This window comes from Falco naumanni, chromosome 10, assembly GCF_017639655.2.
Source record: "Falco naumanni isolate bFalNau1 chromosome 10, bFalNau1.pat, whole genome shotgun sequence".
NCBI lineage: Eukaryota > Metazoa > Chordata > Aves > Falconiformes > Falconidae > Falco > Falco naumanni.
This window is the reverse complement of record NC_054063.1, coordinates 4,798,082-4,822,692: the sequence shown is the minus strand read 5'-3', so window position 1 is coordinate 4,822,692 and position 24,611 is coordinate 4,798,082. Positions and strand designations below refer to the sequence as shown.

Here is a 24,611-nt window from a genome sequence, read left to right as displayed (position 1 = left end):
CGGGGCGCGCGGCCCCTCCGTGCAGCGTCACGCCGGACGCGCCGGTGCCGAAGGAAGCTGCGTCACGCGCACCCGCCCGCCTGCCCCGGCCACGTGACGCTGACGCGCGGCGCCCCCCTCCCGCCAGCGGGCCGTTGCTGAGGGGAGGCCCCTCCCCCGCGGCGCGGTGGCGGCGGCGCCGCCGACCTGGGAGCGGAGCAGCCGGGCCTGCTGGGGCCGATGGCGGGCGCCGAACGGGGCCCGCGGGGCCGGGTGACGGCGGGGGACCGGGAGGGCCGGGGGGCGGCGGGGATAGGCGGGCGATGGGGGTGGGGGGCGGCGGCGCCGTTTAACCGCCCCGTTGCTCCCCCCTCCGCCCGCTACTGTCATGGCGACGGGGGAGGGGCCGTCACGTGAGCGGGGAGGGGGCGGGAGGGGAGCCGGCCTGCACCACGTGACCGCTGGGGACGCTCGGCGGCGGCCCGTTCCCCTGTCACGTGAGGCGGGCGCCGTCCCCCCTCCCGTCCTCTTCCCCCGCCCGCCCCGCGGCTTGTTCCGGTCACGTGCCCGCCCCCTGCCCGCCCCATGGCCCCGGCGGCGGCCCGACCCCCGTAGCGCCCGCTCCCGCCCCGGGCCCCTCCCGCCGGCAGCAGCCTGGAGCCGTCGCCGCCGCCCGCACGGTAAGGAGCCCGGCGCCGCGGGGGACGGGGAGGTGGCGGAAGGGACTGTGCCTGTACCGGGGGGGACGACGGTGGGGCCCGATCCGCCTCCCGGCCGCGCCGCCCCAGTGATTCTCTTCGCGGGGGCGGCGGGGGAGCGGGAGCGGGGCGCGCTGCCGCCGTGGCCTTTGGCCTCCCGCTCCCCGCCCCTGCCCCCTCGCAGTCGGCGGGCGTGTAACGGCGGCGGGGCCGGGAGGGGAGGTGGCGAGAGGCGCGTCGGCAGCCGCCGGTCCGCACCCCCCGGGGAGGGGGGCGCCGGGCTTCACCCCAGGGCTGGGCGCCGGGGTCGGGCCGCAGACAAAGGGGTGCCCTGGCAGTAGCGGGCCGGGGCCCCGGGAGTCGGGCAGGGGAAGGCTGGGCCGGGCCGAGCCTGGCGGCGGGCTGAGGGCCGGGCGGTGGGTCCCCTCAGCTCGGCGGCGGCCCGGGCAGGTGGCACTTGTCGCAGCTCCCCGCTGTGCCGCCGCCGCTGCCGGCTCTGGCGCTGCCCCTCGGGGGGCTGCCCGGCTGCGGGGGGCTGGCGGCAGGGCTTGCAGCGGCTCTGCCAGCCCCGCACCCGGCCGGGGCTAGTGGCATGTGGGAAGGTTTCCCGCATTTCTCCTCAGAACTTGGCCAACCCCATGGGAAGAGACTGGAGCGATGTGCAGGTAACGGGGAGCCTTCGGGGCAGGCGGTGTGCGGAGCGGAGAGGCACCTGGTTTTATAAGGTGGTTAGGAAGAGTTGCTGTGTGGGAGGAAGGATAGCTGTTGGAATTTGATGGCATTTCCAGAAGCTGCGTTCACTCCCACAGAGCTGGGAGGGGTTATAGGTGGATAAGAGAACAGGACTTCTTTTTTTTTTTTTTTTTTTGTTTTTTTTTTTTTTTTTATGCTATCACTGAAGCTTCCTGATAGACCTTTCCAGTTGTAAACTGCAGCTGAAATTCCCATCCTCAAGACAGGCCTGATGGCAGGTCATACCCCGTGCGTTAGGGCTACTGATGGATCAAAATGCTTCTCGGAAATACTAACCATCACTTCAAAAGCTCTACTGCTGAAGAATTTAAAATAAACCGTGCCTGACCTTCCTGTTCTGGAAGATACTTGAACCAGAGAAATATCTGTCTTCCAAAATCTGCAGCTGAAGAACTCTGATGCTGTTTCTTTTAGCAGCAGATTAAAATTATCGTTTAAAGCTGTAAAATAACAGAATTTCGCTGCATGCATGTTGCAGTTCTTGTCCCTTTGAGCAGCAGTGTCATCATCTGCAGTACCGATTCCTGGAAACTTCAGTTGTTAAATATAGAGGTTATGAGATTTGGGCAGGCACAGATCATTGATGGCTCTTACCTTTCTGTAGAGTAAGCCTTAAGTGTTCAAAAAGAAAAGAAAATTACTTGTATACTGTGTGTGCATAGCGAGGACGTAGCCTTCCCCTCTGCAGTCGGTAGGAGTCCATCCTCATGCTTTTCTAGCAGCTAGGCGAGATTTCTATTTTAGAATTTGTCCTGTACTTCTTGTAACAAGAAGCCATCTTGCTTTCATTAGTGAAAGATGGTAACTTTCCTAAATCCTGATAATTAATATTTTTTTATTCTTTCTGATTTACTGTTCAAAAGGCAGCTCGAGGTTTTCTCCATTTTGGGTATTGCTTGCTGTGCCTGTGAGTTGTATCATCCTACTGCCACCGTAAATCACTGCATGAAAAAGGAAGCACAGCAATGACATAAATAAGAACAGCAGTGAGCTAGTGTGTTCACCCTCCCAGAAGGTAGAATGAGCCACTTGTGGGATAATTGTGCATTCACAGTTTGCACACTGCAGGGCACTGTGCTAGAAATGCTGCGGTTGTAAAGCAGAAGTTGCTAGCTGCTGATCATTTTCTTCCATAGTTGAAAGACTGGTTGTAGGTGGGTGAAACACCGTGGTAGAAAAGCAAAGCATCTTGCATCAGAATGAGCCTGGCTATGGAGATGCCTGCATTTTTCTTTCTGTTCAGTACAGGTTTAATTCCTTTGCATTCTGTGGCTTTGTCTTTACTGCATTGGATGATAATGACCTTAAAGGACTGTAAAGTAATGAAGGGGGCGGGGGAAAGTCAAAATCCTTAGTCTTGCATGTGTTGAGGTTTCTAGTGAGTCTGTGGCCAGCTGCCTTTTTCTGGTAAGGATAAGGTGCTGATGAGAGACTACAGACCTGCAACAGGAAACTGTATAAAATGGTAGTGCGGATAGCAGTGAAAGAGAATAATGCTGCTGCTGGGGAGACTGTAATGGATTATGCTAGGAAATGGTCCTGAAATCATGCCATGTAGTTTTCTTTGGGAGAGAAGTATTAGCAGGGCTGCTCTCAATGTGGCACAGTGTGTTCCAGTGACTGCTGCAGTGGTGCTGATGTGAAACCCCACGTTCAGCTCAGCATCACTGAAGTTTTTGGCCAAGCTTTGGATGACTGAAATGAAGAGCTTAAGTGCAGAGCCCTTTTTCCATTAAGTCTTTCTGTTTAGTATTTTCCTTAATTCGTTTTGGAGATGGGCTTGTAAGAGTTTTGCTGAAGAGAATGCTATGCTACTGTCCAGATTATCAGAGTGAAATATCCTGTCTTGATGCTGGGTTTTTTTAGAAAAGAATATGAATGTGAATTTAGATGCTTAGAATTATCATTTTGTGATACCTACTATTAGTGTGACAGCTGATACAGGTTGCTATGGCCCCAGCAAATATTACAGCTATTCTAAAACATGTGAAACATGCATATCGGCATTTGAAAATACTATTCTACATATCAATGGTGAAGTTTATGATGTACGAAATACAGCAATTGGACAGACTACACATTGATGGCAAATATATCAAAGATTTAATTTTGTGACAGGTGGACAACAGTCTGTTAGTAGAACGTAGTCATACTTGCAGCTTCCTTAATCTCTTCAGACATTTAAGGCTGTAGGGTGAACCTGTAGAGGGGAATGGTAGTGACTGCTGGGGAGAAGAATGCAGCAAGTATCAAAAGGCTTGTTGATGTGAGACTGCTGACAAGATTGCCATTGTATTGAAGTACTATAGCATTAGTCCCTTGGACTTTGGGGGAGAGGGATAGGAAACTGGCCAGCTGGAATTGAGTGTAAAAAACATTGTTCAAGGCTTGGGCGAAAACCACCACAATAAGAACAGGAGTGTAACTGGGCTACTGTATCTAGCACCAACAACTGAAAATCCGTGATTTTTCACATACCTTGTATCCTTCCCTTTTCTGAAATGACTTAACATCTGCCATTCGCACTGAAGGAGAGAATTGCTGCCAAATGCCAGAGGAGGTTTGAAATTTGTCATTGCTTGGATTCAGTATTCTTCTGAACTTGGAAAAAAACCCAGTAAAGGAACATTAAAACAAGAAAGTTTGGTTATCAGTTTAAATGTAAGATTTGCGGGTCTTTTACTGGAGCAGAAGCAGTATCAGCAGTCTAAATAGATGAATTATTTTGGTACTTTCTGTAAGTAAATTTTCTGATTGCACTGACAGAGGGGACCACGTTTATCTGCAATGTTTCAAGAATGTGGGCATTAACGAGTAAATATGGGTTGTAATACTTTGATGTAGATAGGAGTAGTGAAAGAGTTACTGCAAAAATAATTATACTGATCAGCTCAACTGCATGTTTTTAATAGTTCTTTATAACCACAATGGCAACGTCATCTGAAGAAGTGTTACTGATCGTAAAGAAGGTACGTCAGAAGAAGCAGGATGGAGCTCTCTACCTTATGGCTGAAAGGATAGCATGGGCACCCGAAGGCAAAGACCGTTTCACAGTCAGCCATATGTATGCAGACATAAAATGTAAGTGAATGCTTTTCCTATTCCAGCTTCAGTAAGCCGTATTTCGATAAACATTTAAATACAACCCAATATTTGCCATAAGACACTCATAGGTAAGTTAGGAAGGTTGCAGGGGTCTGGATCTTTGAGCGGGTTATCTTATGTAGGATCAGGACCATAGTGAAGTGTCACCAGTTTATTAAGGATACTACTGCAGAACTTCTGTAGTCTTCAGATGTTTAAGTTAGACTGCATTTACTATTAACTTCTCGTAAACTTCTGCAATGAATCGAACAGAAGAATGATCTATGCCATGCCGTTGTGGGAGGACGGCTGAGGAAGAGTATAGGATTTTCAGGATCTGACACAGAGACTACCTGGCATGTCATCTGTTAAACTATGCATCTAAAGCTGTTTCAATTTTCATATAAAAGGAACCTCGCTTTTTATTTTCATCCAGCAGACCATAGCTTCAGAAGCACTAGCTTCTGTAGTTTGGCCTAACTAGTAACATTCTGAATAAGTGTTTGCTGTTGCAACAGCAGAGTACTAGCAAGTCAGAACTAAACAGTAGATGTCTGTAGCATGCTGTCTTTCTGGCTGTAGTTAGTGCTCATATTCCATGTGCTGTAATGCCAAAGAAGGAATAAAAAGAAAGTTGTATACATCACTTGGTAAAGGTTTTGTGATTATTGCTGGTTAAAGTCACATATGAGTACTGCAGCATAGTCAAAAGTGTGTGATGGATCAGAACCGATACGCTGTGATAAGGCGTTTAAAAGCTCTGTTCGCCTATAATTACCAATTTCATGAAGGTTTTATTTAGCTATTTACTTAAAATTAAGCAGAGCTTATATTTTAAATATTTACACGTACAAGCCTTTGTAACTTCGATGAAAGATGCTCTTTTATGTCATCTAAAATAAAAAATAAAATGGGGGGTGGTGGGGTGGTACTTGTAATTTTACAATAGAGGTGATGATTTAGTGATGACATCTGGTTCCTTTCTCCCACTTGCACTGGAGAAAGGGGTAAGATTCAAAGCTAGGTTAGTGCCATTTGCACTGCTCCACTGAAGTCAGTATAGCTGAACAGTCCATAAACGTATTCGTTCTAGCTTCTGCTCCCTCTGGTTACAAGAAAAGAAGCAGGAGTTAGGTTTTTCTTATGAGTCATGGGGTGTAATAGCACCTTGGAGGCACTGGTGATCGACTTTAGGAGTACTAGTGGTTAAATGTGCTTGCCCACACCACCTGAAACCAGCGTACCTTTGCTGTTCCCCCAGCCTGCATCTGCTTTCTTACCACTCTTCTTCTGTGGGAACTGGTCTGGCTGGAAAACAGAAGGGGGTTCCTTTTCAGTGGATCAGTTCCTTGGTTCAGCTTGCTGCAGGGGCACTAACAGTTGTACAAGAAAGGCAGCAGGAAGAAGTGGAAAGGGGGATTGAGGTTGTCACCTTCTGGCAGCAGCCTGGATCGGTACCAGGTTAAAGTGCCCAGGTGATGACAATCGTAATTTGCAGCAGTTTTCTAATAGAGGATGTGGGGAATGCAAGGATGAATCAGGTCTGCTGAGCAGTAGCTGAAGGATACTGAGCAACAGGCTACTGGTGTCTGTGTTTTAGAGAGAACAAGGTGGAGGCTTCAAACCAATTTAAGGGGAAGACAGTCTGTTCCCCTTTCATGGCTGAAAATCACACACAGGATAATGATAAAATGGGATGATGAGGCTAACCGCTTATAAGCAAATACTCTAGGGTAGAGAATTTCTTGTGTAAGCTTACTGTCTGTTGCTAATTAATACTCTCTGTGTAATCTAGGCCAGAAAATCAGTCCAGAAGGTAAAGCTAAAATTCAGCTTCAGCTAGTATTGCACGCAGGGGACACAACCAACTTTCACTTCTCCAATGAAAGCACAGCAGTGAAGGAGCGAGATGCAGTAAAGGATCTTCTTCAACAACTGTTGCCCAAGTTCAAAAGGAAAGCTAATAAAGAACTTGAGGAGAAGAACAGGTAAAAGCAAAGAAGCCTTAAGGGTTTTTTTTTGTTGGTTTCTTGGGGTTTTTGTTTTCTTTTTTTAATTGTTACCTAACTGTAGTGTATTTCTGCTAACAGTTGTTATTTCAACATCATTGGTGATATAGCATGTGTTTCCCTAGTAAAAATCTCTCCACTTTCAGTTTAGAGGCAGTTCCTTGAGACTTACGTAACTGTAACATGTTGAGACTGTACTTGTGTTCTGAGTGACACGTTCTTGAGGTGTAAAGGCAGCCAGCCCGGCTGCCACCCAGTCTTTGTTATCCATGGATATGAGATGAAAGCACCCAACTGGCAGTCTGTCTCTTTAGTCTTCTTAAGTATGTATGTATCAGTTATAGAAGCTGCTTGAAAGATATTTTTTTTTCTTTTCAAGAAGTTCTCACCTTCCTTGATTCATTTTTTTTTCTTTTTTTGGGGTGTGGGTTGTGGTGGTTTTTTTTCCTTCCTGTGTAACCTCTTCCCCCTCAAATCTTTCCTGGTGTTTTATATACTCTTCTAAATTGCTAGGTATTTTCATGCATCTCAAATGAGATGCAATAGTTTGTTATTTGGAATACAGGATGTTTATTCTAAAAAATGCTTTGAGAAGATGTTCAGGACCTAAGCCCTCGTCCCAAAAGGGATTTTGAGATATGCTTTCATTCCTTTAAAATATCTGTGTTAAACTGGTCCTTGGAGCCATAGGGCACCCTTCTCTTCATCCCCCCAGATGAGTTTCACTTCATTCTAGCATCTGCTGTGAATCCTGTATCTACTAGCTTCTGTTTCCAAAGACTGTTCTAGCTTTGAACTTAGGTAAGTTAAAGGTAGATTTTTTTTTGAAACATAGGAGCATTGCCTCATTGGGCAGATTGGATCTTCACAAGGAGATTTCCCAGCAGAAGGGCAAGAGCCCTTGTGCTAGAGCTCTGACACATCCAGGATTAACTACTTCCAGTACTGCAGTGACCACTAAGGTCTACAGCAGTGCAAGCTGCTTTGGCACTGTTACCATACTTGTTTGTTTATGCTGTGTGCCGTATTTCTAACGGTATTAATACTGAGTATGTGGGCAGTCTTAGCTCTGAGTCTTTGTATCCTTAAATGGAGTTTTACTGTATTATGCCTTGTGGCATTAAGAGCTTTTCTAGTTACAGAAAAGCCAGAATCAACCATAGTGTTCTTTTGATTATTGTAAGTCCAAGTCTAGTGATGGGGCTTCATTAGCTTAATTTGCAACAGATGAGGCAAAAAAAAAAAGTTTCTACCTGTTCTGGAAGGGTGCTACATCCAGAGTCCCTGTGGCACTTCCTCCATTTTTTGAGAGGTGGGGGTCAGGTATATACCAAACCTGCAGGTTTTAATGGAATAATTAAAATGACAGACTGCTTTCTGCTGCACAAGTTTGTAAGAATTGCCACTAATCCATATTTGTACCAAGAAGCAAAACAGGAAAAAACTTGGTGGTTAAAACATAATGGGGTTGTCCTGCCACAAAGTTTTCACTTCCACTTCATCCTACTTCATCCTTAGAGCAGCTACAGACTTTCATTCAGGCCAGAATGCAGTTTATCTGTGTTCTTCCCTAGACCGTGTACTGTGTATTTATAAAATTCTTTTTTTTGTTTGTTTGTTTGCAAATGATCCAGGACTGAAGTACATGCTAGATTGTTGAGGTTATTGGCGGATTGTGAACTTGTGTGTGCGTTTCCCTGAGAATAGCCTAGTGGATTTCAAATTAGGTACGCAGCTATATGGAAAGCTGCTTAAACATGAATTAACTGAAGTTTCAGGTGCATACATTCTTTGCGTGTTGGATAGTGAGGTTGATAGTTGCTATTTGGATGATAATTTTTGTAAATGTTGTTCCCTGGTGGAAGTGGTGACACTGAACATTTCTGTAGCGCTTGTGCTGCATGTGATAGTTAAGGGATGAAGATCCTACTGTCACCAGCAGAAACATAAATGAACAAACAACTCAAGGTAATGTGTGTTTCAAGGTATCTTATCCCATGCCTATTTTGTAATCTGTTCTGCACTAGAACAGAGACCCGTAACTACTGAATTTTAAGGTCTTTAACAGGAATTGAATAATGCTGAAATCTCCTTCGTGCCCCATGAGACATTTGTTATGGAAGTTCAAGAAAATTCATTATGCTTTTACGGTTCAGGAGACTCCAGTCCTGGATGTGCAAAGACATGAGAGCACAACAGACTATTTTAGGGCAAGACGTTAATCCCACATTAGCTTTTTCTTAGGCATTGCTATTTTCTAGCATTTAATGCTATTCCTTAAACTTTTTGTTTAGTCATTTTGTAAGTCTTTTGAGACAAATACAGCTATTGAGTTGGTTGTTTAGACAATCTTGTTAAGAAATGCACAGCATTTTGAAAGAAAAGTTGGTTTCTGTTCCTTTTGTGATCTCACGTTGTTTATGGAAATCCTAGTGATTTATTCTGCAGCATTTCAATTCTATTTAATACATTCTTTTACCAGAATGCTGCAAGAAGATCCTGTTTTGTTTCAGCTCTATAAAGACCTTGTTGTGAGCCAAGTAATCAGCGCTGAAGAATTCTGGGCCAACCGTCTAAGCCTGAATGCAGGGGATAATTCAGCAGCACCTAGTAAGCAGGATGTGGGCATCTCTGCAGCATTTCTGGTATGTTGAGCTTCTAACTTAAAGGATTTTAAGCAAACAAATTGGGGAGAGTTTGCTCATGTACTTTATTCCCATATAGTTTAATGCTGTTCTTTCCTGGTTCCTCAGCTTAACATCTGTCCACGTGCTAGTTAGACTATGGCAAGTGTACAGGGGGTGGGGCAGAGGAGCAGAAAGCAAAGGTTTTACGCAAATCTGCAACCTCAAAATTTTGTCAATGTAAGATGCTCAAAGTTCAAATTAACAGTAGGCTGATGTTTATACTGCTGCTCTACTTTCCGTAAAACAGGAATAATGGCAAACTTACAGTCACTAGATTACAGTGTATTAACTCAGTAAGTTAAAAAGGGTATCTGTTGCAGCATTGACATCCATAAGTGAAGCTGCAAGACTTTCCATGCAAAAGGTTGTATTCCCTTGCAATTTTTTAAAACCAGTACATGCTTTCAGCTACTTGAAGAACAACATGTGTATCTGAAGGCTTGTCTTATCTCTCTCTTTCCCCAGCTTTCAATTGTTACCCATTTGCAGAAACCATGCTTCCATATGAGTGCAGTCTAAAAGTAATCTAGATACAATCCAGATTCCTCCCACAGAGACACATTTCTGCTTCTGCAACAAAATTCATACCAATTACGACTCTTTAGCTGGAATCCCATTTCCACCTTGGTAATGACTGTACACACATCAAGAGTTTGGGAGGGGAGGAGAAGGTGGGAGTTGGTTTATGACTTAGCCACTGTACAAACACTTGCTTCCCCCCCTAGAAATACCAAACCAGTTACCAAATGACCTTGATTGCTCTGATTCCCTGTCTCCCATTATTCTTACAATTTAACATTGAAAAAACCCACCACCACAAACCAAAAAAACCCAAACCTTCAAAACTGAAGCTTTCTTAAAATAACTGGTTGTGGCACTCTGTATTTGTGAAGAAGAAAATTTCAGGTATTTGTGCCCTACTTCCCAGTTAAGTAACTGTCCGACCCTGCTCAGAATGAAGAAGGCGGTACAAAAGCTAGAATTTGGGTGTATAGGATGATGAAGAAAAGAATGCCGCATATGCGATCGTACACTTTTTCCTGTTGCTGAGAATTGGACCGAGCACTTGCTTGCTCCAGAACTTCACAAAGAGATCACTGAGATTTAACTTGCAAGTTCTGACTAACGCTTACGCTCAATTTTTAAGTTCAATGTTATTTACCAGTTATACTGAGATGCTTTTACTGTGTAAGGAAATAAGGTATAAGAGCCATAAATCCTTTTCTGTCATTTCATTGTCATCGCTGATAATTCACTAACTGAATTGTTGAACAAGCAATAAAAGATTAGGCGTATACAGTAAACATGCCTATTTTTACTTTGAAACAAGGATATATTAAACTAAGCACAGCTTTTGACTTACAGTGGTCTTTGCTTTCCATCTTCTAAAGCTTACAGTCTACTTGTTGTATCTTCCTTGAAGTGGCGAGTATAATAAAGCAAGTAATGCATGCTCTTTCATTTCTCATTCTAAAAATACCTATTTATGATCAAATATGCCATGGATTATTGGAACGAGAAGATTGTTTTCTCTGCAGCAGAATTTGATTGCAAGATGCCAGATCTTTTCCTTCTTCAGTTACAGAAGGCATTCAGACATGACTGGTTTTCCTCCCCCTGTGCTTTTTCTTAGGCTGATGTACGGCCTCAAACAGATGGCTGCAATGGTCTGAGGTATAATTTGACTTCAGATATCATTGAATCCATATTCCGAACATATCCTGCAGGTAAGAATAGTGCTTTACATAACAAATAGATGTATTTAAGATTTAGGGTTTATTATCTTTCTGTGGGAAGACTAGAATGTTAGTCTGAGCCTGAAATTATAAAAGACCCTATCTTCAGTCTTCTGGATTTCTTTCCTGGCCTCATTTGAGGGATGGGAAGAAGCATGTATTAAAACAGACTTTTGAAATGAAAATGTTGTAACTTGTTACATTGACAGCCCCCCCCCCTTTTTTTTTTATAGTTGTGTGTAGATACTACTCAGCATTTTGATTAATTGTTACTTTTCATGAAATCACCTTTGAGAAGAAAAGAATCTGATTTTCGTCATGCCTCTGCACTGTATTGAACACTGACACTAGTTAATTTTGACCCCTAGTTAAGAAGACTAGATTCATTCTGAGAATAACAAGAACTCTGGCAAATCAGACTTCTTGTGTGTGTGTGTGTGTGCAATTCAAATTAGAGTATTCAGACCACTGTACATGCATTTCTTTTCAAAGCAGTGGCTAGCATTGCAGGGCATAAAGGAGTACCTGTTTGCTCTTGCTTAGCTACTGCAGTCCTTTACATCGACATGAATGAAGGCGGCGTTAGAAAGCAAGGCAGCAAGCAAGGACATTTGAACGTAAAATACCATGTTAAGATTTGAGGAACAGTTTGTAATCATTATGTTTTCTCTTCACAGTAAAAATGAAATATGCAGAAAATGTTCCACATAACATGACAGAGAAGGAATTCTGGACACGATTTTTTCAGTCTCATTATTTCCATCGGGACAGGCTCAATACAGGCTCAAAAGACCTCTTTGCGGAATGTGCCAAACTGGATGAAAAAGGTAAGCTTTTTGATTTTGTTTCTGCACTAGGCTGTGCTACAGTCTTAGTTACATCATAGAGCACAACACTCAAGAGGTATATGTAGTAAACCTAGCAAAGCTGAAGTCAGAGCTGAAGTTGCTTATGTTTGTTTACTCAGCATCTTGTTTGTCAAACTGTAAAGTGAAAGCTACACTTTGTCATTGAAAATTAGCTATAGCTGTACTGTTCTTAGCATGGTTCATAGCGAGTGCGTTTCTTGAAATAAATTAGCCTTTGGGAGGTGGTAGCACTAGAAATAAGCTTTATTGCAACCCGTGCAATAACAAATCTGTGATAAATTCCATAATATGCTGTCACACTAGATTGATTATGCTATGTTATTATTACTATGGAATAACTTTGTTTACTTGAAGCTTCATGTTGTGGTTAGTGCGTAATTTACAACAGGTGTAGTTTTTGTTATGGATCAGTTTTCAGTAATAGACTGATATGGATCTTGTTTAAGATTTTCCAGAGGAGTTGCCATCCCTGTTCTCTGTCAACACGTTTAATGTGAAATCTTAAATACTACCTAACTTGAGTTTTTATCGAACTTTTGAGATAGGTTTGTGATGATACAGAAGTGCGGAGGGTTGAGATCACTTAACACTATTCCTTAATATGTATTCTAATGAAAGCATTCTATTAGGAATCCACAACACTTCACAAGCTGTCATCAGATAAATCGCCATTCGACCCAAGACAGGGCAGAAAAACAGCGCCAAAATTAAAAGCAGCACACAATTACGGCTTCCCAGTTCCCACTAATACTGCTAATGTAACTGCATCTTAAATTTTCATTTCTTTTTTACCAAACAATATTCAGTGATGTGTAGAAGCTGATGAAGACTGCACTAATAAGTAGAGTGATCTTTTACAATAACTTTCCAAGTTTATTGCTTATTTTAAATGGAAATTTGAAAAGGGTTGAAAGTTTTAGTCGCGGTAGTACTTGGGCATCTGCAGAACTTTTGTCTGCTCCTTTTAAAGCTTAAATCTATTTATTCCACAGTTATTTCTATTTGTTTAGATATAGTTTTTCTTGTGTTTTTCTGTTCCATGCAGGGCTGAAAACAATGGTGTCTCAAGGAGTAAAAAACCCCCTGATAGATTTGACAGCTTTGGAAGATAAGACATTAGATGAAGTAAGTAGTTGGCAAAAAGAAAAAACAAACACCCACCCTGAGCTTAGTTTTGTGTAAGGAGAAAATGGATCCTTCTGTTAAAATAACTACAAAAAGATGCACTTTCCTGCTGTTGATTTAACTTAAACTTTTGGGGTTGTTTGTTTTTTGGGGGTTTTTTTGTGAGTGAAATACGAAGCCAGGAGTCTGAAAGTGGACTAGGAGTTCAGGATAGGTACATCTGAAGCATGCACTGGTTTGCTTTTGAGGTGGTTTGCTTTTGAGGTTTGCAGTTGCAAGCGTGAAACTGCATGTGGGGTCAAGTGAGTTGCCTTCAGTGACCTGGTAACTGGGGACACTGCTGACATTAAGGCTTGAGGTGTTTTGAATTCCTACTGGTATCACATCCTTCTGACCGGTGTCATGTAGCCTGTGGGCTTCTGGTGTCCCACCAGACGTTAAAAAGAGGTCAGTGCAACAATTGCTGGCTCTTCCTTGCCATCAATGCCCGTCTGTTTAAAATTTTTTTAAGCCAGTTCTCTTTTTACTTATAACAGATCATGGTCTTACAAAGTAAGTGATCTGTTACAAATTTTTTTCTTCTCTCAGACACCTCTAAACTGCCAGGGGTTAGCAGAATAAAACAGTCTGTGGAGATTATTTTGAAGTACATAAGGTAATGTGGGGCAAGGTAGGAAAATACTGCTTCAGATGATGATGCAGTAGCTCTCATTAGAGTTCAGAGGAGGTGGCAGGCTTCCTGACTCAATGGAAAACAGGGAATTGTCCTTCTGGTTTTGGGCAGGAGGTAGCTAATGTTGTTTTCTTCGTAGGGCTATGGTGTTGCATCTGTGGCCTCTACGTCAAACGCCTCAAAATCTGCCAGAGAAAGTAGCAACGCTGCCATTATAAAACGCTTTAATCATCACAGTGCCATGGTCCTTGCAGCTGGCCTCAGGAAACAGTAAGTTTCAGTGCTGTGCAAAAGCTTTTTTGTAACAAATTTAAGGAATTTCCAAAATAAAAATACATCTTCAATTACTCATTCAACTTTTTTTTTTTTATTATTATTTTTTATGAATGAAATATTTTGTTCCGGAAAGGAAAATACCTTTAGGTTCCATTTTACTTTATGAAAGTTCTTCAGAGCTGCCTGAGATGAAAAATGCTATTTTTAGCTGAGTGATCATACAAAGCAGATAAAGGCAAGGCTGTTTCTGCCTTAGTTCTCCGGCCCTGGTGCAGGCTGCAGCAGCAGTGTTCTGTTGGCTGTGTGGAGGTGAGGTGTGGTGCAGGCAGTTCATGTTGCCTGCCTTCCAGGAGCAGGTCCGCTGGGGCTTCCTGTAGTAGGGTGCATGCTTAGGTACATGAGGAAGCAAAGTGGATCAAATGAAAGATTCCTCTGGTGCAGTACCCTGCCCCTGATCCAAAAATAAAATGTATCGGGCCGTCCCATATATTTACAGTGAACTTTAAAAATGAAACTTCTTAAAAGAAATATGAAATGGGTTTGATGTGAAGTCTGCTTTACAACTGGTTTCTAGAGAACCACCAAAGGATTGCTACTCTACCCAAATCCTACAGGCCTTAAGCGTGAGAGATCTGAGTTAAATACTTTCTTCTGCGTAGCTGCGCTCCCTCGTGATGTTCTTCAGTCTTGCACAAATCGAACACTGGACCTTAAACAATCTCTGCTGGGTAATGTGTGTTTCTGTTTCTCAGTACAGAAAGAGACCAAACAATAGCTCTCATTCTGAAACAGTAGTGTTTCAGGGCTCCCGTCATTTTGCTAACACCTGATTGGCGTAAGCGTGTGTGCAAAGTGTTTCTAATGTAGTCATGATTTCGCTGTGTCCCACTGGAGTCGTTGGCAAGCTGATCTTTGTGAAGAGAGGGGGAAGCGCCCTCCCCTGCTGTCGAATTTCCTCCTTGACAAACACAGTTATTTGAGGAGTTGGTTCCTTCTATCTAGATCAACTGCTAGAAATGAAGATGTGAGGGGAAAAAAGTTGACGTACAGTATGTGAACGTGCATATAAAGTTTTTGAAACGGATGTATTTACTTTGTCTCTAGCTTGTATCTTATGTTTCCTGTGAGGTGAATTCTTCTTAATGCTGTTTCTCTATTTTAAGAGAAGCACAAAATGACCATTACAGTGAGACCAGCAGTACGGATGGAAACTCCAGGGATTCAGATTTCTTTCAGCCACCACTGAAAAAGGTATAAAGTTAGCTGATGCAATTCTAATTGAATGGAACTGGAAGCTCTGTCTCTCAAAAGATTGCTGAAAGTTCCTTACTTGTTTTATGATGCATCTGAAGTGATACTTAGGTTCTCATTCTATATACTTCTGAGCAAAGCTGAGGGCCTGTCAGAGGCTTTGTACCTCTTTATTAACCACGAATAAATTACACATTGATGAACTGCTCTGTTTATCTCTTCAGTAGTGCTCAGTGAAAATAAAAAATTTCCAACATGCTTCTGATTGGACCCAGAAATCTGCTTCTTTCCTTTCAGTCTAGTTTTATTTTTTGCCCCCTGCCTGCCCCCCCCCTTCTTTTTCCTCCAAATGCCTGAAAACTTCTAGAGAACATCCATCTGAAAGGGATATTGGTGTTCAAGCACCAGTATTGACCTATCAAGTGTATTGTCTATAGAGGAGATGATAAACTGGCACCTGGCATCCTTCATCTTGAGGTCAGAAGCTGAAATGGGGTTAAGCTGAAAGCATAGTGCTGCCTGGTGCTCTGAAATACAGGGCAGCAGCCTGTTCTAGACTAACCATAGAGCTCACAAAGTGGAAGAGATACTGCTACAAAACTGCAGCTGAATTGAATACTCTTGCAAGAGTTGCCAGCCTAAATAGAAAATGCTAAGGGGACTCGAAACCTGCATGTATTGCAAGAAAAGGTTGTAGAATACACATGTTGTTTAATGTTGAGGTAGTCAACAGCTTTGACTTTCCTGAAAAGCTGCAATTTCTACTGTGGAGAAAATTATATACCAGGACTAGAATAAATGCGATGAAGAGAGAAGGGAGAGAATAGCATGAGAGTAGGAGACTTCAGAAGTAGTTTTCTCATTGTACAAAGTCTGGTATCACTGTGCTGTAACCTCTCACCGCTGATGCTCTACCTCTGCTGTCATCAGATAGCTTGGGTAATTACTGTGGTTTTGGTCTTACACTCCAGTATGCCAGCCATGAAATCATTACTGTTTCTGCCAGTCTGGATATGGATGGACATAAATAGAGAGTACAAAGAATGATCTATGTATAGCAGAACACTTTTTGGATGTGGCAGAGACTGCAAGTTTTGGCCAGAATCTGCAGAAAAAGCAGTAGTGCCGAGACTTCCAAATTGCACATTTTAAAAAGTATTGGGCACTGCTCCCTCTGGAGGGAGATGTGAACCGTTCCACACTGTCCTCTTTCTAAAGGTTTTAGTAACCCTTCTGCTTACTCAGTGAACTGAAAAAAAGCACTAGATGCATTGAATTGTGTCCTCATTAGTAATGTTTGTAATTATTTGACTTACTTTAGGTGAAACTGCAGGAGTCCATTGAATATGAAGATTTAGCAAAGAATAATAGCACTAAAACTATTGCACTAAACTTAAAGAAGTCCGATAGGTAAGTTAACAAAATGCACGCAGCTATGTCAGTATGTTCAGTCCAGCAGGTCTCTCATCACAGCCTGCACAGAATTTTTGATTTGGGTGATTTAGTCTCTACTGTGCCACACTCAAGTGTGTTTAGGCTACGTTTAGGAACCTAACATGACTTCCTGCATAAATCAGCTTCCAAATAATTCCCATTTATATTTGTATTTTGTTTTCATCTTGCTTTTCAGCAAGGTAAGTTTTGGTAAGCCTAGCTGAAGGGCTTTGACATGTCATTTCTGTGGAAGTCGAACAGACCTGTATTCACAGTTCATCACTTTGTTGCAGCTTAGAGTGGAAAAATGTGTTACATGTGGAAATACATGATTCTGAGGAAAGTCCGCTCCCAGGCAAAAAAATGTGCAGTCAGGATAGTTTGGACTGTTCCCTGGTCTAGTGTTTTTGTAGCTTCAAAATAAGTAGATGTAATTTCAGAAAAGGAGTGAGACCAAAGGGAAGAGAACGATTCTAAGTGTGCACCTGACTTAATTTAGCTTAGTTTCAATCAGAAGTGGAGTGAATTCTTCCATTCTAGAGATATTCCCAGAACTAGGTGGCACAGATAGCTTCTCATTAGCAAAATGATGCTCACAGATTCAACAATAGAAGCTTTTCTCTTAGTTTGCTGCCATACCATCCCTAATCCAACCTCTTCCCATGCGGCAGCGCATTTACTGCATCAGTAAATAAGATTTAGATAGTGTCAACAGTTGCAAAGCATCTATAATTGGAAACATCCGAACAACTGTTCATATTAATACACTTTTCTCTTTTCTCACTTCACAGGTATTATCATGGTCCAACTCCAATTCAATCACAGCAATATGCAACCAGTCAGGATATAATTAATTCTTTTAATAGTATTAAGCAAGAAATGGAAGCATATGTACCCAAACTAACTCAGGTATGAAAGAACATTCAAAAAAATTCCCTTCTTGATGTTAGCATCTTGCTCTCTATATAATTTTGTGTCTCATGTCTACTGGAATTTTAATTTTTGAGAGTGAACTTAATTATCTCCAATAGTTTTCTGTTATTCAGTTTATTTTACAACTTCAGGCAATACCTTTTGAGCTGTTGTGTTTACAAACTAAACAATAGTAAACTGAGTCATTGCTGATACTCAGAGTTATGTTCTACTGTTACCATGTTCTGTTGAGGAAATGGTAAAAGTATGAAGTAGTAAAGCAGGACGCCTGTGCAACCTGAAGCACAGACCAGTATTATTGATGCCGCACCCTGAAATTTAGGATGTAGTGATCTGAGGAGGCCCCAGTAAGCAGGTTTATAACTGAACAGGTATTTTGGTCCTAAGCACACTTAGGCAGGGTGTAGATCTCACTGTGGGCTGCACAGAAGCTCTGTCTTGGCAACTGGAGGGCAGCGTAGCTGTGTAGCCAGTCTACCCAGCTAGTATCTGAACTTCCTCTGTTAGTAAACCTAGATTTGGCCCTAAGTATAAAGCAGCCACAACTGTGAATGTGCCACATTTCTGTACAGTAGTTCTCTGTCTCATTTTACAGTAGCTGCACAGCCAGTTCCTGTACCAGGTAAAAAGTTTGTTTGGCCGTAATTAATTGGAAAGCTTTCAGTGAAAACGTAAGCTGTAGCACTTAAAGGCACTGTATCTAATTCTGGAGAGGAGCAGAGTCTTCATCAGAACTTCCCTTGTATCTGCTCAACTGTGTCTTTGCCATTGGAGTTCAAATACAACTTAGGTTAAAAAGATTTTGTTGGAAGAAGTGATCTGAGATATTTGCTCCCTCTCTCCCTTCAGGTTCTTTCAAGTGGTGATGCTACTAGCACTATTGCAGTCCTGTCACCTGGAGGAGCACTTATGCAGGGTGGAACACAGCAAGCCATAAACCGTAAGGATTTAGGATATATAATACTTCAGTTGTATCTTACTGCATTATACAGCAGTACCTGGCTTGCTCTTTCATCCGTCTCTTAGAATATGTTACAATGATGAAGGAAATTTATGGAAACATGTAGCTGGAGTAATACTGAGTTACAGCAGCAAAAAAAGAGCAACCCAGCCACACCATGAGGGTGGCACTGGCTGCACCAGTGCTGAGGCAAATGAATGAGAAAAGTTTTGCAGAGCAAGTGACGAAGGATGTGCTTGATACCAAGTCCTGTTACAGATCATGGGTTTTGCTTGTTCGGCATTTTTCTGATTGGGATGTTTTTGTTTGGTTTTTTTTTTTTCTTCTGGATTTCAGAAAATAAAGGCGTACTCTGGGAAAGCTTTAAGGAGATGAGGTCTAGATAATTGTCTGGAACTAGGTTTTCTGCAGCCTGCATTTAAGATCCACAGCTTGCCGCTGTGGAAAAGGACAGCTTTCTGGTAGACTGCAAGGGCAAAACAGACTACCCTTCCTTCTCACACCTCCGTTCAACCACCCCTTTCCTGTTGGCACATTCCTGCCAGTTTAAGTTCACTTCTCTTCAGTCTCACAGCAGATGAATCCCTATTCTCACAAGGCAGGGTTTATAACAGTTTGGCTTGTTCTGTGGTCTGAAGAGCAGCATGAACTAATGTAGATAGCTGAGTAGTACTGAGAGAAAAGGAGTCGGCAAGCAGGACTGAGGCTTTCCTACCCATCCCATTTGACATACTGAGTGCTACACCCCGGCCACTGCTGTTATTGGTTTTGTTTTGGTTTTTTGGTTGGGTGGTGGGGTTTTTTTTAATTTGTTTGTTTTTCAAACAGTCTCGTCCTAGAGTGGCTACCCACTATTCAGTTTGTTGTGCTCCTCTCATCCTCAATGACCTCTTGGTGCTTTTAGTCTTTGGATTTTATGATTGTCATTCCTTCCCTGTTCTTGAACCCTGTCGCCCTTTCTTCTTTAAGAGTATCTGGGATACAGTTTGTTGTTTCTGCCTGCATTTTTCACCTTCCACATGCTGTGGCTGTATTCTTGTTGCCAGCGTAAGAGAGAGGGATAAGCTTGCAGTATCCACCACACAATATTTAGCGCTGTGCTGTGGAGAGAACAAGGTGCTGGTCCCAGAAGCAGTACTGTCACACTGCTAGAACACCACAAATACGCTGCTTCTAGTATGGATTAAGTTGGTGTCCGTTCTTTGCCTGGCATAGTCTCTCTATAAAATATACAAGTTTGTAGCTGTAAGTAGCGGCTGACCTGATAGTCCTCCTTCAGGAGGGAGGCACCTCCGTGTTCCACCCCCCAGCCGACCTTTCTGTGATTCTAGTAGAAATGTGTATTGGCTGAATATACATTCGTCAGCCTTACATTGTCATTTTTCATACGGTAGTTTTGAGTGATGTGACAAAAGCTTTTTCCTCTTGCAGAGATGGTGCCAAATGACGTTCAGTCTGAACTAAAACACTTGTATGTGGCAGTAGGGGAACTGCTACGACACTTCTGGTCCTGCTTTCCTGTTAACACGCCATTCCTAGAAGAAAAGGTAAGGTGGAGCCACCTAGCGAGGCCCTGGTTGTGATGTGGCTGGATCATGGTTTAGAATGTTTGTCATTAACTTGAGTATAGAACTAATACACCTGCTTTAAATCAGTCCAGTGCTTACTCATCTGTAGAACTGAAGGTCACAAAACAATGTAAAACACTACTTTTTCAGCAATTCTGCTCATGCTGTTGGTTAAATCATCCTTGTCCCTCCCTACTTGTTAATCCCCTTCAGGAGCAGTCGCTGTAAGGTAGTTTTGATCAGAATGGTCAGCTATATTCCAGCTGCAGATTTCTCACTGTCAGTGTAAAACACAGACTAAAGCCCCCTTTCCCCAACTCCAAGACATAATCTCTGCAGTGACAGTTACAGTTTGCCTTGTTCTATCCATTGCAAAAATCAGTCAATCGTAGCTTCAAAACGTACACTGCTATTTAGAGCAAAATGTTCTTCAAGAAGATGTGTCTGTCTACAACCAGGTATATGATTGTAACTTTTTTCCTGTTGCTTTTCTTTCTCGCATGGATCACAAAGGTAAAAAAAATCACAGTCAGATATGTTGGATTTTCTGCTGCAAAACGTGGCCTGAAAGTCCTTGGTACAGTCCTTGCCTGAAGCAAAAAAAAAAAAAAGATGTTTTTGTGAATATTGCATCTATAGTATTTACTGACAAATGAATAGTGATCATAGTGGCATACTGCATGTTCGGTCATATTGCACTTCCCTCAAAAGTAAACCGCACTCAGGAATCATTAGAGACTGATATTTTAATAACTTTCCTTTCTCAAACTAGACATACTTAAAGTAGTCCCCAGAGTTAGTTCCAAGGTGTTTTGTTGGAGAACAATTTATTAAAGGAAGTGAAACTTAGGTGCAAGTGATTGTAATACTGGTTTCTGTCTCTCTCAGGTTGTGAAAATGAGGAGCAACTTGGAAAGATTTCAGGTTACAAAGCTCTGCCCATTCCAAGAAAAGATTCGGAGACAGTATTTAAGCACAAATGTAAGGGGGGAAAAATCTCTTTAATTATGTGGGTGCAATACCAATAATTTGAATCATAATTCTCAGAGGATGGTAGCTTTGTGAATTCTTATCCTAGGGCTTTTTTGTTGGCTAACTAGGAAATGGGCAGAGGGGAGCGGGGTACACAGTTAAGCATGTCATCGCTGTTTCACAAGGCAGGGTTTGTAACAGAATTACTGTCAAGAACTGTAATTTGAAATTACCTGAGTGAGACAACAAAAAAGGGAAGTCATGTTTCATTTTTCACTTCCACCATGAAGCGGAACTTTAACAACTTCCAAACTGCCTCCCACCATGTCAGACTTGAAGTGGTCACAGACCAAGTACTGGAACAGAGGGCACAATCGAGTGGCATTCCCTGTGACCTTTTCAGCTTAGTAACCCTCTGAACTGCTCCCTCTCCAGACACTTTGCAGCAGAGCCTCAGGGTCCTGAAGTTATTTCTTTGTTTCTTGATCTGGTATGCCTCTGATTTTAGTGAGGTGACTCCTAGTGAATAAAAGGAAGAATCCAACTGAATAGCAGATCGAAGGGAGGGGAGGGGATCTGTTTTCCAGTAGCTGGGAAAGTGATTTTATTTTTTTTCCCTTTTAATGTTGCAGTTGGTAAGTCATATAGAAGAGATGCTGCAGACGGCCTACAATAAGTTCCATACATGGCAGTCCCGGCGTATGCTGAAGAAGACGTGAAAATGCATGCTGTACAGGTTTGAGAGCAAAATCTGCAATAGGTATAGGAGTACAACCTAGCGTATGTGCAGATCTTATAGTTGTTGCAGGAAGACCTGCAAGCTGTGGACTTCTGGAAACGATGCTAATTCAACTTGCACATTTCTGAAAAAGAACTGAAATTAAACTTGAAAACTAGGGAGAAAAACAAGGAAGAACCAAAACAGAAGAGCTGAGGTGCAAAAATATTTAAAAGACACTGTTTACTGCAGTTACTCAGGAACTGCTTTTGATTTGCATAAAGAGCTGCTTTCAGAAATAAATTTAAAGAGGGTGTATTAATAAAATCTGTTTTTCTGTCTAATTTTTTTTTAAGAAGTGTATGGCACAGGGTAGAACTCAAAAGTTTTTCTTCACTGGATTCTGACGTTTTATTGAATTCTGTTTGTACTTTCTGCAACAGTTTAACAGTGATATTTTAAAATATAGCCGAGACTGTTTTTGCTTCAAACATCTGGGAGAGTGTAACTGTCGGAAGACAAGCTTCTGCCATATGTTTTCCCACCAATTGGAAGCAAGAGACATTGCACTGAAAGCTGTTTCTGGTCCGGGGCCGCTAAAGGCACGCGGGGGCAAACTTTTGGCTGAAGTCTTGGAGTTTTATGCAGAATTTTTTCAGCCATCAGTTTTGCATGTTTTCCTTTGAGTGCAAGTGTGTGCTACTGCAATCTTCTTTTTTACGGTGGCATTTGTTCTGAGGAGAGAATGCATTTTTAAAAATGAATTTAAATAAAGTTTCTTACAAAAGTCATTTATTTTCAATTCTTAGACACTTTTATTTCTTCTCCTAAATCTGTTTTCCTTCACTCTTCCCTTTTGACTGTTACACTATTTTTGGCGAATTGATAATCATTGCAAAGAGAAAAACGTATTATTGACAGTGTCCATAGATATTGGGAATCTGTGCCATACTTTGTTCCAAATAGAATCCGTTCACAGTTTCAGACCAACTTGTATTAAATGTGACTTAAATGCAAAGTAAACCTGTTCTCTACAATATATGCAGTTTAATGACATCCTTGTATTTTGTAGTCATCTTGACTGTACTGAAGCCTGGTATGGGCTGCTGAACTTTTTTTTACTTCTGACTAAACGTGACTGTTAAGAGTTTAAGATGCATTTACTACAAAGACAAATCAGAGTGATGATACGTATTCAAAGCAAGCACAGCCATGTTCAGAACGGCAGAAGAAATTCCCATTTGCCTGCATGATGGCCTAATGCTAGGTTTTCCCGCCGGTGGCATGATGCTGAGACATGACAGTGTGATGTTGGGTGGATAATTCTGGCAAATTCCTACAGAAGAAAAGATGTATTTGTATAGCCAAGTCTGTGCTTGTTCTGTGCTGCTGTTCCATTTATGCAAGAGGGTTTCTTTCTTTCACTGGTGCATGGAAGTCAGCAGCTTTCCCTGCCCCCCGCCCTTTTTTTTTTTTTTTTTTTTTTTAATTTTTGTATTATGCTAACATGTTGTTAAAAGCTGAGTTTCAGTTAAAATGTCACTGTCTGCACCAAAATTCTGTTTGGAAATGTATGTGTATTGTTAAGTCTAGTTTCCCTGTCTGCTTTCGCAGATAGATGCATGATACCTGCTCTGTGATGTTAATGTGGTTCTGCTACAAGAAATGACTGGGCTCAGTAAGAGAGACACCCGTTATTTTTGGCAGGGTGAAAATGTCATTAGGAATCAACAGCCGTACATACAGCATTTGGGGGATGAGGTGCACATCTTGTCAAGAGTTACCTCTTGTGATAAACTTTTCCTAAAATGTAGGCGTAGGGTATGGCTTTATTAAGCCTAATCCTCTTGTAAGCGCAGGCAGCTCCCCGAAAGAAAGGGTAGTTTTGGTCTTCCCCCACTCCAAAGCATTTGATCTAGCAATTTTGTGGCCAAATTTCAACTGTTTAGTGAAAGCTGTAACACCTTTCATCATATCAGAGGGCTGGGTTCAAGAAAATGTCTGATTTATACTCTGTGCCTGATGCTATGAACAACATATTTAAGTATTAGGCTGCACTGAGACTTCATTTAAAAAAAAAAAAATCATAGACATGAGAGTTTCAAATGGGGAACTAATTCACCTTTGATTTGAATCAGTATTTTAGTGTTCCTGGAAAGACTGGGCAAAACGGCTAGCGTGGTGGCAAAGTTTCAGTGCATTATAAGAGCATTTTACAGTTCAAAGGACTGTTGTTTATAATCATTATGGGGGATGGTGTTGCAATAGCTTTAAGTTATTATAGCGATATCAGGCTATCAAAATGTACCTTAATTAACAGGACTGGGGACGGGAAGAGGACTATGATATTAAATTCACCAGTTTTGCCTAGAGCAGGCAAGGCTGCTATGCACTTCATATTGCTTTTTCAGGTATTGTGGCAATAAGGCACAGGCCCCTCCTGGAGTAAGGGAGGTAAACTAAAATATTCTTTCTACATTGTGTTCCCCTTTTCTGTAGCATGGTCCAAAACCCAGATTCATTCCTTAAGTTTTGAAACAGAATCATCATGCATTATATTACTATTGGAATCTTTATACTGACTTGTATTTTTAATGAGAATTCATAAAACTTGTATCATTGGCATTGATCTAAGATTTGTAGAATAAACCCTACTGAATTCTAAAGTGGAGTCTTCTCGAATGCTTAGGCTGTTTTCTAATGTTCAGTTAAATCCCAAACAGGCTCCATTCGGGTCTAAATTGGAGAGCGCTGTGGGTAGCGCTAGCTCACCTGTGCCTTCATGCTGGTAGAAGAGGTCAGGAGCAAAAGGGTTACAATACAGTTACTGTCAAATTACTTCATTTTTAAGGGTCAAGAACTTTTCCTGCTGCGCAGGGTCTCTA

General features: G+C 42.2%; 1 protein-coding gene across 3 annotated transcripts; it reads left to right on the top strand.

Moving 5' to 3' along the window:
• Window positions 1–301: 301 nt before the first annotated feature.
• Window positions 302–24,392, top strand: GTF2H1 (general transcription factor IIH subunit 1). Of its 3 annotated transcripts, none has more exons than XM_040609554.1 (15): window positions 302–659; window positions 4,343–4,511; window positions 6,310–6,502; window positions 9,006–9,168; window positions 10,844–10,937; window positions 11,624–11,773; window positions 12,861–12,940; window positions 13,753–13,883; window positions 15,053–15,140; window positions 16,462–16,550; window positions 17,366–17,483; window positions 18,357–18,447; window positions 19,900–20,015; window positions 20,925–21,017; window positions 21,641–24,392. In XM_040609554.1, exons 2-15 carry the CDS (start codon window positions 4,358–4,360, stop codon window positions 21,725–21,727), a joined length of 1,647 nt encoding a protein of 548 aa, XP_040465488.1. In that variant the 5' UTR covers window positions 302–659; window positions 4,343–4,357; the 3' UTR covers window positions 21,728–24,392. The 3 variants fall into 3 exon arrangements, with proteins under 3 accessions (XP_040465488.1, XP_040465489.1, XP_040465487.1); XM_040609553.1 differs by lacking the exon at window positions 302–659 and adding an exon at window positions 1,186–1,342; XM_040609555.1 differs by lacking the exons at window positions 302–659; window positions 20,925–21,017 and adding an exon at window positions 1,172–1,342.
• Window positions 24,393–24,611: the final 219 nt, after the last annotated feature.

Coding starts and splice junctions, on each gene's coding strand:
- GTF2H1 (XM_040609553.1), top strand. CDS start 1,316: ATGGGAAGAGACTGGAGCGATGTGCAG. Junction 11,774..12,860: donor TGCCAAACTGGATGAAAAAG/GTAAGCTTTTTG, acceptor TGTTCCATGCAG/GGCTGAAAACAATGGTGTCT. Junction 15,141..16,461: donor TTCAGCCACCACTGAAAAAG/GTATAAAGTTAG, acceptor GACTTACTTTAG/GTGAAACTGCAGGAGTCCAT.